The sequence below is a fragment of the Eubalaena glacialis genome, chromosome 5 (genome assembly GCF_028564815.1).
Source record: "Eubalaena glacialis isolate mEubGla1 chromosome 5, mEubGla1.1.hap2.+ XY, whole genome shotgun sequence".
Lineage (NCBI taxonomy): Eukaryota > Metazoa > Chordata > Mammalia > Artiodactyla > Balaenidae > Eubalaena > Eubalaena glacialis.
In genome coordinates this window covers 28559091-28572223 of record NC_083720.1, presented here as the reverse complement: position 1 = coordinate 28572223, position 13133 = coordinate 28559091, and the positions used below count along the sequence as shown (strand labels likewise).

General features: G+C 37.0%; 1 protein-coding gene across 1 annotated transcript in view; it reads left to right on the top strand.

Moving 5' to 3' along the window:
• The window catches only part of FAM241A (family with sequence similarity 241 member A), a 41880-nt gene extending 32763 nt beyond the window's left edge, over nt 1–9117 (top strand). Inside the window, exon 2 of the mRNA XM_061191147.1 lies at nt 8854–9117. Coding sequence (XP_061047130.1) covers nt 8854–9099 — 246 coding nt within the window. The 3' untranslated portion in view covers nt 9100–9117. The remainder of the gene's footprint in view (nt 1–8853) is intronic.
• Nucleotides 9118–13133: the final 4016 nt, after the last annotated feature.

Below are 13133 nucleotides of genomic sequence, written 5' to 3'. Positions count from 1 at the left end.
CTAGTAGCAATAAGACCAAATTAATGAGGAAGTTCTTGAGCACTATAGTTAAAAACACAGGCTTCGAAATTAACTAATAATACTTATTATAATAAATAATAATTAGATGGCATAATGAATGTAAAGTGCTTAACACAATATCTAGCAGTAGAAAATATTCAGTTAATGGTAGCTATTACTACTTTTTTTTTTTTTTTTGGCTGCACGGCATGTGGGAACTTAGTTCCCCAATCAGGGATCGAACCCATGCCCTCTGCACTGGGAGCATGGAGTCATAACCACTGGACCACCAGGGAAGTCCCAAACCCTACTTCTGCCTCCAAGTTTCAGGCCCTTTTTTTTGCCTGTGCTGCGCAGCATGTGGGACCTTAGTTCCCTGACCAGGGATTGAACCTGCATGCCCTGCATTGGAAGTGTGGAGTCTTAACCACTGGCCCGCCAGGGAAGTCCCTAATGGTAGCTATTACTACTTTTTATCATCATCATCATCATCATCTATAGTCCGAACTCTTAGTTCCAAGCAACAAAAATTCCACTTTTACTAGGTTTTGCAAAATAGGAATTTACTGGCTCATGTTATTAAAAAACAAAACAAAACAAAACAGGTAGATGCCCTAGCTGGATTCAAGTATTCAAACAACATCAACTATGTCATTTCTTGGCTTTACTTTATATTAGCTTCATTCATAGCAAGCTTTCTCCTCATTGTAATATTGGGTTGGCCAAAAAGTTCGGTTAATGAATATGTTGTTCAATAAAGTTTTTGGTGAAAATGAAAAATGTGTCTTTTATTTTTACTTAAAACCAAATGAACTTTTTGGCCAACCCAATAAGATGCCCTTCATTTTGCCAGCTAACCAATATTAGTGGGGGGAAAACATGTCACTTTTTCAGTAGTTGCAGCAAAAGTCTCAGGTAGAGCTTTCATTGGCCTGTCTTGGGTCACATGCTCATTCCTTAACTAATCATATGCCCAAGGAAATGAAATGTTCTGATTGTCCAGGCCTGAAACTGGGGAATGGGCACACATTCAACCAAAACACATGGACCAAGAGTGGGCGGGGGAGGGTTTTCCCAAAGTTAAATCAAGGTGATACCTGCGGAAGAAAGTAGCATAAAAATCAGGCAAAAACAGCAGACTTCCAATACGGCACTCGGGAAAACAGCTGAAAGTGAATCTTAAATTGTCACCCACTCAGTGAAAGCCTGTTTATAGAATGTAGCTTGTACTCTTCTTAAAGTAAATAAGCAGGCTCTGCCATACTAATGTGCACAGATTGTTCCATAGGTAAGGATGTGCCATAGAAAACATCCCACGTCAACTTCTATATAATTAAATTGTCATAACACTTGAAGAAAAATACAACTGAATTTAATTATCACAAGAAAGGTGATCATAAGGTATTAATTATCTCAGGCAGCATGTTACAATAGAAAGAGGATAGAAGTAAAAATCACAAGACATAAATTCTACCAAAACTGTAGTAATAATATTAGTTACCATATATTGAATGATTGTTGTATCTATTCTAAAAGCTTTTTATCTGCTTCCTCATTTTATTATCACAACTCTATGAGGTAGATATTAATATGCTCCTTTTATACCTGGGGAAACTGAGGGTCAGCAGTTAAGTAATTTGCCTCGTATACGTGACAGAGAAAGATTTGAATCTGTCCACCTTGCTTCCAAAGCCTGTGTTTTTTGTCAATAAGCTGTGTGACTTAACCTCTTATTTCTTGTTTCTGAAGTAAGAGGCTTTGTTTAAATTATTTTTAAGGATCCTTTGCTCTTAATAATCCTATGATTATTTAAGGGTTCACCTTTAATTTCTTTTTTTTAAATAAATTTATTTATTTATTTTTAATTTATTTTTGGCTGTGTTGAGTCTTCGTTGCTGCACGCGGGCTTTCTCTAGTTGCAGCGAGCGGGGGCTACTCTTTGTTTCGGTGCGCCGGCTTCTCATTGCAGTGGCTTCTCTTGTTGCGGAGCACAGGCTCTAGGCACGCAGGCTTCAGTGATTGTGGCACGAGGGCTCAGTAGTCGTGGCTTGCGGGCCCTAGAGCGCAGGCTCAGTAGTTGTGGCACATCGGCTTAGTTGCTCTGCGGCCGGTGGGATCTTCCTGAACCAGGGATGGAACCCGTGTCCCCTGCCTTGGCAGGCGGATTCTTAACCACTGCACTGCCAGGGAAGTCCCCACCTTTAATTCTCATCACTAATTTTGCATATTTTTAAAGAAGGATTTTCAATCAATTATAACACCCCTATGTCATTAATCATGGACAAAAATAATATCACTATTTTGGTGAGAACACTTTTTTATTTATTTATTTATTTATTTATGGCTGTGTTGGGTCTTCGTTTCTGTGTGAGGGCTTTCTCCAGTTGCGGCAAGCGGGGGCCACTCTTCATCGCGGTGCGCGGGCCTCTCACTATCGCGGCCTCTCTTGTTGCGGAGCACAGGCTCCAGACAGACGCGCAGGCTCAGCAATTGTTGCTCACGGGCCTAGTCGCTCTGCGGCATGTGGGATCTTCCCAGACCAGGGCTCGAACCCGTGTCCCCTGCATTGGCAGGCAGATTCTCAATCACTGCGCAACCAGGGAAGCCCGAGAACACTTTTTAATGTGCATGTCGTAGTCAGTACTATCATATGATCATGAAGGAAACTGTACATTTGACAAATATTTCTCCATTGGGACCTCACATACAAAGAATAAAATTTGACAAAGACACAAAGTGACTAATGTTAGAACAGGGGGGAAATGCCATCTGCATTTTTGCATTGGTGTATTTTATGTGTGAAGTGTTTGTGTGTGTGTGTTTGGTTGGTTGGTTGGATTTTTGCCTTATTGCAACTCGGCCAAGCCTATCTCCTCATTCTTGCTTGGAGTCTTTTTTTTTCTCACATTTGGATCTGAATTCTAGTCAATACTGAAAGGGCTATGAAAAATTTGCTAAACTGCTGCAAATAGCTTTACCTTGTTTAAATTTTTATATAAGATGAAAATTAAAATTTGAGCAAGTTTTGTGCTTCATAAACTCACCTTCAAGTGTAAACTGAAAAAAGATGTAATGCAAAAAAGATACTGATGTTGATTTCACTATGTTAAGTGTACTCTTTCTATGAAAAATGAAAATGTGCTTACATAGCTTGTCTTTTTTCAGAGATCAATATTTCTCTCTGCAGCATTACACAGCTGCTAGCTATTAATAATATAATAATAACTGGAGGGAGTATAACATAGGGATTAATGGTGTTGTCTCTGGAGTAAGAATGTCTGAGTTCATATCATAGCTCCTTCAGTTACTAAGTATAAGTCAATGGCCAGACATTTAACTCCCCTGAAACTTAGTTTCCTTATCTGCAAATGGGGAAAATAATAGTGCCTCCCTCACAGCCTGTTGGAAAGACTAAACAAGAGAATGCATGCACAACACAGTGCCTGCCACATAGTAAGCACTGAGTGTTAGCTGTTCTACTATACCGTTAACAATAGTACCACCACTACTATTGCTCTGAAAATTACACATACCTGAGAGTGAGTCAAGGACTCAAGAACTCATCCGTTCATATTAGCCTCTGCTCTTAAAATACAGTGGTTTAGGAATTGAATTGAGCATGTGAATTTTAGCTAACAGCTCCCATATCTTATAATCTAAATCTAGAACTTATTTATAAATATTTGAACAAATTCACAACTGTACTCATGGGAAACTAAAATACTTTATGTTACATGTAAAGTTTGTTTTTATTTTTCGAGTAGTTTTTTTTTACCTGATATGTTATTATAGAATATTTCTATTGTTTATTCAACAAATATTTATTATGAGCCTACAATGGGCCAGGCACAATGCACTATACTAGGTACTCACGTTAGAACTATAAGATATGGTTCTTGCCTTTAATGACTTGGCCTTCCCTATCAAAGATAGTGAGAAATAGATATATAAAGAAATAATTTTAAAATTAAATATTGTGGTGCACAGAATAATGGTTTCTCCCCACCCTCCCCAAAGATGTCCACATCTTAATCCTTAGTACCTATGAATATGATACCTTACCTGGCAAAAGAGATTTTTGTAGATGTGATCAAATTTAAGGACTTTGAGATGGGGAAATGATCCTGGATTATCTAACTGGACTAGACCTAATCACATGGGTCCTTAAAAGCAGAGAACCTTCCCCTGCCGTGGTCAGAGGGAAAAGTTAACTACAGAAGGATGGTCTGAGAGCTGCAACATTGCTGGCTTTGAAGACAGAGGAAGGGGACCAGGAGCCAAGCAATATGGACACCCTCTAGCAGCTAGAAAAGGTAGAGAAATGGATTCTCTCCTAGAGCCTTCAGAAAGAAACACAGTCCTGCTGACATAACTTCTAACCTACAGAACTATAAAGTGATACATTTGTGTTGTTTTAAGCCACTAAATTTGTAGTAATTTTGTATGGCACCAATAGAAAATTAATACAAATACAGTAAATTCTCTCTACTTAAGGTCTATATGTGGAGAAATAGAAGAAGGATCACTTTCCAAAGTTGTATCAGAAGAGCTAGGAAGAATTTTCCCAGAAAACCCACAAAAGTCATCATTCCAAAGTAGATCACACGGCCTTTCCAAAAGCCAGCTTCTAGTAAAGGGAAGGGGATTACTCTTAGACCTATCACCTCTGAAGCTGTAGATGGGATTTTCCTCACATAAAGAATGCAGACTGGATTAAGGTTCTAATAGGAAAGAGGAAAGAGTGAATGGATGCTTATTAATATCCACAACAAAAAAAGACTGCTAATTCCATAAAAATTGATACATTGTTTTGAGATTACTATAATAAATAATACTTTGGAAAAATAGGACCATCTTTTGTTTGGCAGAAAGTGGAGCAGGTAGAAAACCTATCAAGATATTGCTTTAATGCTTGCCAGACACATGATAAATTCTCTCCATCTATTCAACAAATATTTACTGATACAGAAAATACTGTAATGAGATTAACTGTAATGCCAGTGATTTAAGAATGCTGCCTATTTTCTTTTCCATGTTTTTAAGTGTCTTTCCTCTAGGATTATTCAAACCCCCATCCAGTTCATTGCTGGATATCTTTGATGTTTCCACAGAACTTCATTTGTGAACATATGCCGCTTTTAGGCATTCTTCTAGTGACTTTACTTTTTTCCTCTCCTTTAGATTGCCCAGATTAAGAAGTGCTTTGGTAAAGTGGCAAATTTTTAGTAATTATTTAATCTGGTTGATAGGTATTTAGGGGTTCATTGTACTATTTTCTCTAATTTTGTGTGTTTGAAATTTTTCATATTAAAAAAAGAAGTGGCAGGCTGCCACAGCACGCCTAGGCCAGTCCTTATTGGGCCTTCTACTTCCCTTCTCAGTCCCGCCAGCTGCTCCCAGGATCTGAGATGATATGATTAACTGCTGCCTCCCCACCTGGCCTCTAGGAGTTAACTAAGCATTGCAACACCTACTTCTTCCCCTGAAAAACCCACAAACAGTTTGTAAAAGAATTCAAAGAAATCTTCAGAAAGAACCGTTTCAGATTAGGGTACTTGCTTTGTACTAAAACCACAAAAATACTGAAAAAGTCTTAAAAAGCTTCAGTAACAACAGAAAACCCCAAAGTACAATAAGTGCATAGATTAAAAGAAATTAGAGGTGGTAAAAAAGAAAAAAAACTTTAATAAAAAAAATGAAAAAAAGAGGCCAAAAATGATACCAGCAATGCTAGACACTGGAGTAGAAGAGAGAGTTGAGAGACCAGAAGAATTACAAACTAAATCAAGAACTGTTCAAGTTCTATCCTAAAGAAAAGAAAGCCTTAATCTCAGGCAAGAACAAGATTTTTGTTTTTCTTTTTTAATATAGTATATTATCATGGAACACATAGAAAAGTATGAGAAGCTGAGGAACATAAAATTGATTACAGCACATCAGTGAAGGAAAAAATAATTTAGAAGTTAAAATACAAAAAATAAGGAGAGATTAACAAATAAATTATAATTCAAGAGCGTATTATCAGTATCAAAAGGGGTTCATATAAATCCCATTTTATGGATTAGAAAACTGAAGCTCAGGAAAATGAAGTAACTTGGTCAAGGTCATTCAGTTGAAGTGTTGGGAGACTAGATTTGAACTCTCCAGATATCTCTACAACATTCGGTTTTTCTCTTTTTTTGGTAGAAATGGAAATCCAAAAGTAATTTATTAAATTATATGTACTTGTTAACTCAAAAATAATTCTGGCTTAAACTTAAAATATAGACTTAACAGTGATGCCCCTTTGAGTCTCATTTTTCCACAACACCAATGACACTGTGTGCTACACAAATTACTGTTATATGGGAAAACACCACCTTAAAATCATACTGAAAATCATTTTTTCTGACTATTGCAAATAAAATTAGATTTTTTCACTCTCTTTCCTTAAACTGTATATGTAGAACAGAAAATAAGGCATTTTTTAAATGAAAAAATATTTTTAGTTATTTACGTATTGATTACTGAAATGATTAAGCTTTGTTTTCTACTAAAGGAATCTAAGTTTGATTCATGTGTTTGAAGAGTGCCTCAAGTTAAGCTAATTAACCTTTTTTGGCATAGACAGCAAAATTAATGGCATTTAATACTTACCTGTTATTATGTGAAACCCTATACCCAAAGTCTTCTTTTTACACATGAGTAATTTTCTACCTTGCACCTACTATGAGCAAGTATATGTTCAATGAATAATTACTGATTTGAATCATCACTCCTAAAAGAAATGAGGTTTAATAAATTATAATTACAACTATGTCATCTACATGACAGTTTTTCTTTTGTGACTGCATTAGGGGCTAGTGAAGAGAGGGAAACTCTACCAATTATTTTAACAAAGATAATCTAATATAAAGAATTGTTAAGTAGGCATTGAAGAATAGAAAAGGCAAAAACATTAAGGCAGTGATATTCAAAAGATGGTAAAAAGACAGCATCATAATCATCCCCTGGAAACTTGCTAGAAGTACAAATTCTCAGACTCCAAGCCCCACTCATGGCTTACTAAATCAGAAACCCTGGCAGTGGGCCAGCAATCCATGCTTTAAAAGCCCTCCAAGGGATCATAACTTATGCTAAATTTTAAAAACCACTGCACTAAAGTAGGGCCACAGATAGTAACAGCAGGAAGCAGCGACCACTCCTGGGCCTGAGGGAGTAAAGAAAAGAGGTAGAATACTAAAACTGAGAAGACTGGGGAAGGCCCCATCCCACGCAGCTGAAACTCAGACCTCCAAGAACCGATCACTGCTCACCTGGTGCTGGTGTTTCTGAGCTCAAAGGAGAGACACCATAGGCCTTGGGAACCAGATATCTGAGGAAAAGGAACCCACGAGTTTGATCTGGTGTCTCAAGAAGGCACATTGAGATTGGTTCTGCAAGTGTTGGGAAGCCACTAAATTGAGATCAGCGGCTGCTACCGGAAGGACCTACTACTGCCAGAGTGAACTATCACTAGAGACTGACAGGATCAAGAAACCCATGAGAGGCAAACAAGGAAAGAGCAAATCCCTTCCTCCTCCAGCTGTGCAATGTCTCTCTAGTTCCTCTATTGGCAGAGCCTAACAGGGAGACAGATTGTTTCCAGAATTCCAAAGGGTGGGGTTGAAGCTGAGAGATAGTAGCTTAGTTAACTGGCATAAAGACCATAATTGTAATCAGACTGAAAGGTAATAGAAATAGTACTTAATTTTTGGTATCTATAATTGGGTACAGATGGACATTTTCTAGGCGACTGATATCTAGGTAGACTTTTGGGCTTATTTTACAAAATGATTCCTATTTGGAAACTATATGTTTCTCCTGATGAGATTAATAAGAAACATTTAGGACATCTATAGAATTTGGACAGGAAACTACGCAAGGACCTACACTGAAGTCTTCTTAGCTCCCCAGCTAAAACTGAAAGATCACAGCCGTAATAGCTGAGGATGGCTCAATAGTAGCAGTAAGCCCTGCTCCAGTCAGCTGAGGCTGGGTTCCTTAAAGTCTTAGTGTCAAAGGAATGGACTAAAAAAAAGGCTTATTTACCAGGACAGAGCAATCCAGAGCCTGCCTCAAAACAGGATATTGGTAGAAAAAGGTTGTTCTGAAATCACGGTCATTGATAAGAGAAATACAAACATGATTTTTCATTTAAGAAGTTGTCTTGGGCTTCCCTGGTGGCGCAGCGGTTGAGAATCTGTCTGCCAATGCAGGGGACACGGGTTCGAGCCCTGGTCTGGGAAGATCCCACATGCTGCGGAGCAACTAGGCCCATGAGCCACAACTACTGAGCCTGCACGTCTGGAGCTTGTGCTCCACAACAAGAGAGGCCGCGACAGTGAGAGGCCCACGCACCGCGATAAAGAGTGGCCCCCGCTCGCCGCAACTAGAGAAAGCCCTCGCACAGAAACGAAGACCCAACACAGCCAAAAATAAATATAAATAAATAAATATAAATAAATAAATTAAAAAAAAAGAAGTTGTCTTTGTGCAATTCCAGGCAACTAGAAAATGAATGGAAATGAATCAGCTACTTCCTTCATCTTGTAAATCAGTGTTCTAGTAGTTGAGTGTCCAGTCAATGCTGAGTCCACACAAATCAATAAATCAGTGCTTTTCATATACTTGAAAGGTGGGCACAGACACAGTTGTTTTTTATGACAATCAAAAGGAACATTCCTAAGTGTTATTGAATGATTATCAGAAGTATGCCCAGTACATACTTTGGAAGATAAAGAAGAACTATGAGATAGTCATTATTCTTAAAGACCTTCACCTATTTCTCATTTTATGTTTATGTTTTGTTTTGTCTTGTTCTGTTTTTTTAAGGATATTGAAGAATCACAAAACGCCACTGGCGAGCCTGTTGGAGATGACTACAAAAAGATGGGAACACTTTTTGGTGAACTGAACAAAAGCCTCATCGACATGGGCTTCACAAGGATGTATTTTGGAGAACAAATTGTAGAACCAGTAATAGTCATTTTCTTTTGGCTTATGCTGTGGTTCCTTGGCCTACCAGCCCTTGGACTAGTTGCTATTCTTTGCCTTGTCATTATTTATGTGCAACAGTAAAATATGGCCGAATGAACTACTGACATTTGGCAGCCATATATGTAATTAGTGAAGTTATGTATTTCACCGCATAAAGGCTGAAAATTTTGCCTTGTTTCAAATTGTGTGCTGTTTTGTAATTAAATTTATAAGTTGATGTTGTTATAAAATTAAACTCAACTCGATTATAACAGGGTTGAATATATATTTTGTAGCTTATTCATAACTCTTAACTACTGTGATCTGTGCCCACTTTTAAACACTCCTATTCCCATGCCAAATCTTGAATAACACCAAAAAGTGAGCAGGGGATGTTCCCCTGTTCACTCTTCTAAATGTTCTAAAACATTTTAGAAGAAAAAGGATGAAACAAGGAGCTAAAAATAAGTTGTAATTGGAGAACTGATCCCCACCTACCCCCACCAAATAAACCCATATTATCTGGGAAATAATTTGAATTTCCATTGTCCCTGCTTAGCCCAAACCAATGTAAATGATAACTTCTATATACTACCTTAATATTTTGATGAAAATCAGTAAAGCTAGCACATTTTCTAAAGATTGAAAAGAAATATATTTATTATTGCTGGAGAAACTTCCCAAGTTAAATGTAACTTTTTTATAATGTTATACTTGGGCTTCGAATGACTTCAGTATGTCATTTGAAGTTTTAGACAGTTTTGGTGCTAATTACTTTTTGTGAATTTTTAAAGTCTCATAAGCCAGGTTCATAGTTGGCTGTACCCCATGGTAATGAATATTTTCTTGTATCTAACCAGTTGTGTATTTTTTTCCTAGAGAGACATTTTCAGTGTATTTTTTTCAGAAATTTATATTTTATAGTTCTTTTATAGCAATTATTCTAAGATTTTAAAAATCTATTTCCTATCTTGACATGGATATTTTTCCCCCCAAATTGATTTGTATTATGGCTGAAATTCTTTACTATTCCTTTTTAAAAAAAAAAAAAAATCATCTCATTTTCTTTGATACCTGTATTAGAAAGTACAGTATTACAGTATAAAAACAAATGCTTAAATTTGGAACTCAGCAGCCAATTGTATAATATTCCTCTAAGGCTAAAGCCAAGACAGTAATTGGCCAGGCATGTTATTAATGTGTCTTAATTCAGCACTTTGGGGTTTTATATTGAAATAAGCATTTCTTTCAATATACTTAGAAAATGAAAATGGCTTACTGATATTCTGGATTTTGTTAGAGAATCTAAAATCTTTACACTTTCATCTGAAAGACTTTCTATGTAGACAAAGGATAGGTAGTTAAGATAATTATCTAGAAATTTAAGTTAAATAGAGGAAAAATGGAACAATGGAGCATTTTTATCTTTGGCAGGGCAATAACTAAAGTGTGTAATGTGTTTACTATTCTACTTTATAAAGTTTTTATCCAATCCTAGTTTTAAAATTTATTCTATAAGTTCTCAGTGTCTTCCATTCCGAAGCAGAAAAATGATGAAAATGTTCAATTTAGATTTCTAAAATTAGATCATCCTGAACCAACAGTACCAGTCAGAGGGCACTAAAAAGTATTGTGCATTTGTATAAATACAGAACTTTTAAAGTTTGACTTAAAAAAAAGACTTTGTACTATATCATTGTGTTTTTATTGGATTTGTAATATTTTTATAGAATATTTTATAGAACCTGGCATAAGTGCGAGTTATTTGAAAAGGTGTCTTTATTTGTGTCCAGTAGAATTGAGAGGTTTTTAATAGAAGTCATGAGATTTTGTATATCTGCATTTAATATTAAAAAGTGTATTCTTTTCTAATACTACTAAGAATTTTAATTTCCTTTTGGAATGTAAAAAGATATAGTATGCATAATAAAAGCTCTGGTTCCACCAGTGCCTAATATTGAAAATATTTTAAAAGTAAGTTTTAATTGTAATTATTTAGTATACTGTCAAATACTATGCATCTGCACACTGCTGTTAATAGAGTATATATTAAATTCTATAAAGAAATGAGATATTTTGCTGCTATTCTTTTTGCATATATTATTAGAGCAGTATACCATCAAATTATTTGCTTTTATAGGGAAAAAACAAACTTTGCTCATTTGATGGAAATAAAATATTTTCCCTTATGAAATATAATAGAACGCAAATTACACTGATATCTTGAAATGAAAAGAAACTGGTCATTTCTTTGCTTCATGATATAAGGCAGGGGTCCCCAACCCATGGGCCACAGACCGGTACAGTCGGGGGCCTGTTAGGAACAGCAGGAGGTGAGCAGCGGGCGAGTGAGCAAAGCTTCCTCTGCCGCGACGCACTACTTACTGCCTGAACCATCGCTCACATTACCGCCTGAACCATTGCCGCCCGCCTCACCCTGTCCGTGGAAGAATTGGCTTCCACAAAACCGGTCTCTGGCGCCAAAAAGGTTGGGGACCACTGGTATAAGGAATTTGTTCAAAAATAGTTCTCAGGGACTTCCCTGGTGGTCCAGTGGTTTAAGACTCTGTGCTTCCACTGCAGGGGGCCCAGGTTCGATCCCACATGCCGCGCAGTGCGGCCAAAAAAAAGTGCGGGGGAGGAGAAAAAATGATTCTCAATCATTTCAATCTCAGATACGAGCCAGTTTTAGAAACTAGTACTGCTATGAATAAAGAGATAGAAGTTACAGGGCTGCATTACTAGATTATTAGTGTATATATCACTCATACCACCAGCCCTCAATTCAAAGGGAAACGGTCAAGACCTACAAGTAAACTGACTATAGATGAATAAATCAATTTTCATTAAGGGAAAAACTCTGTTTTGTAGAATTCAGTTGTCTCATATGTTAAGCTGTCATGTACAAGGTATTCTTCCATTCCTAGGCACCAGTCAGATCATTCTTGGTCCAGTAGTGTGCTGGAGCCAGCTTGCACTGGCTTGCAAGAGCCAACTGCATACATTTTATCCCTACTCTGCCTTTAGTGACATCAAGTTGGTAGCTTGTCATTGAGTATGGGGGCAGTATTTACACTATAAAAATTGGCAAACACAACAAATCAGGGCTCTTTTTTCCTGGCAAGCCAGTTGTTAAACATATACCAGCACATCACTGATTAGCCACTCTAGAGGCCACATTTCCATTTCTACTCCTACAAATACGAAGGAAGCATATTAAGGGAAATCCCATGGACCCATTCAAAACTGTATTTGAATCTTTTCCATGTGGGAACTATGGACCATGGTGTCTTCTGACCAACATATATCTCTGTTTAATCACGTTTTGATCAGAGAAAATCTCTCCGGGCTATCACTAATCTGCAAATCCATTAAAGACTATCCAGATGATCAGGAAATAAGAAACAGTTACAGAACTGATGGAGGGCAAATTACAACATAAGTAAAGGTCTGTTGTAAAGTATTAACCTCAAAATAATCAAAGCTAGGTATTGAGCAATAAAGGACTGTTTGTTTGGTTTGTGATTATGTTGAGTTATTTTATAAAAGTTTATTGATTTCACTTTATTTTAAATGTTTTCATTGCAAATTAATGGCTTTACAAGGTCAAAGAAGAGGAAAAAAATCAAATAAGACTTTCATACCTATTAGGACTTCTAGTACTGGACTTGACCAAGGAGAACATAAACTAATGTACAAATTATGGCTTCAGGATTATTGCTGGACTTAGTGTATTTTGTAAGTCCTATTTCTCTGCCCAACCCTTAATTTTTGGTGTTTTGACTGTTCTCTCATCACCCCACACCTTGCCCTGGGCAATATCACCACTCCCGTGGTTTCAGTTACCATTTCATACTAACAGCTCTCCAGTCTACATCTCCAGTTCAGAGAGTTCCATACAGAATATAAGATTCATACATTCAGTTGCTTGCCCAACATTTGTACTTGCTTATCCCTTAGTACCCCAAATTTAATATGTCCAAAAAGGAACTCAGCATCCTTCTCCCAAATTTTTTCTTCTTCCTATGTTTCCAGTCTCAGCAAATGACAAAATCCCCTCCTACACTGCCCACATTGTAACCAGTCACCAAGCCCTGCTCTTTTACTTCCTAAAAATATCTTTAATCTTTCCACTT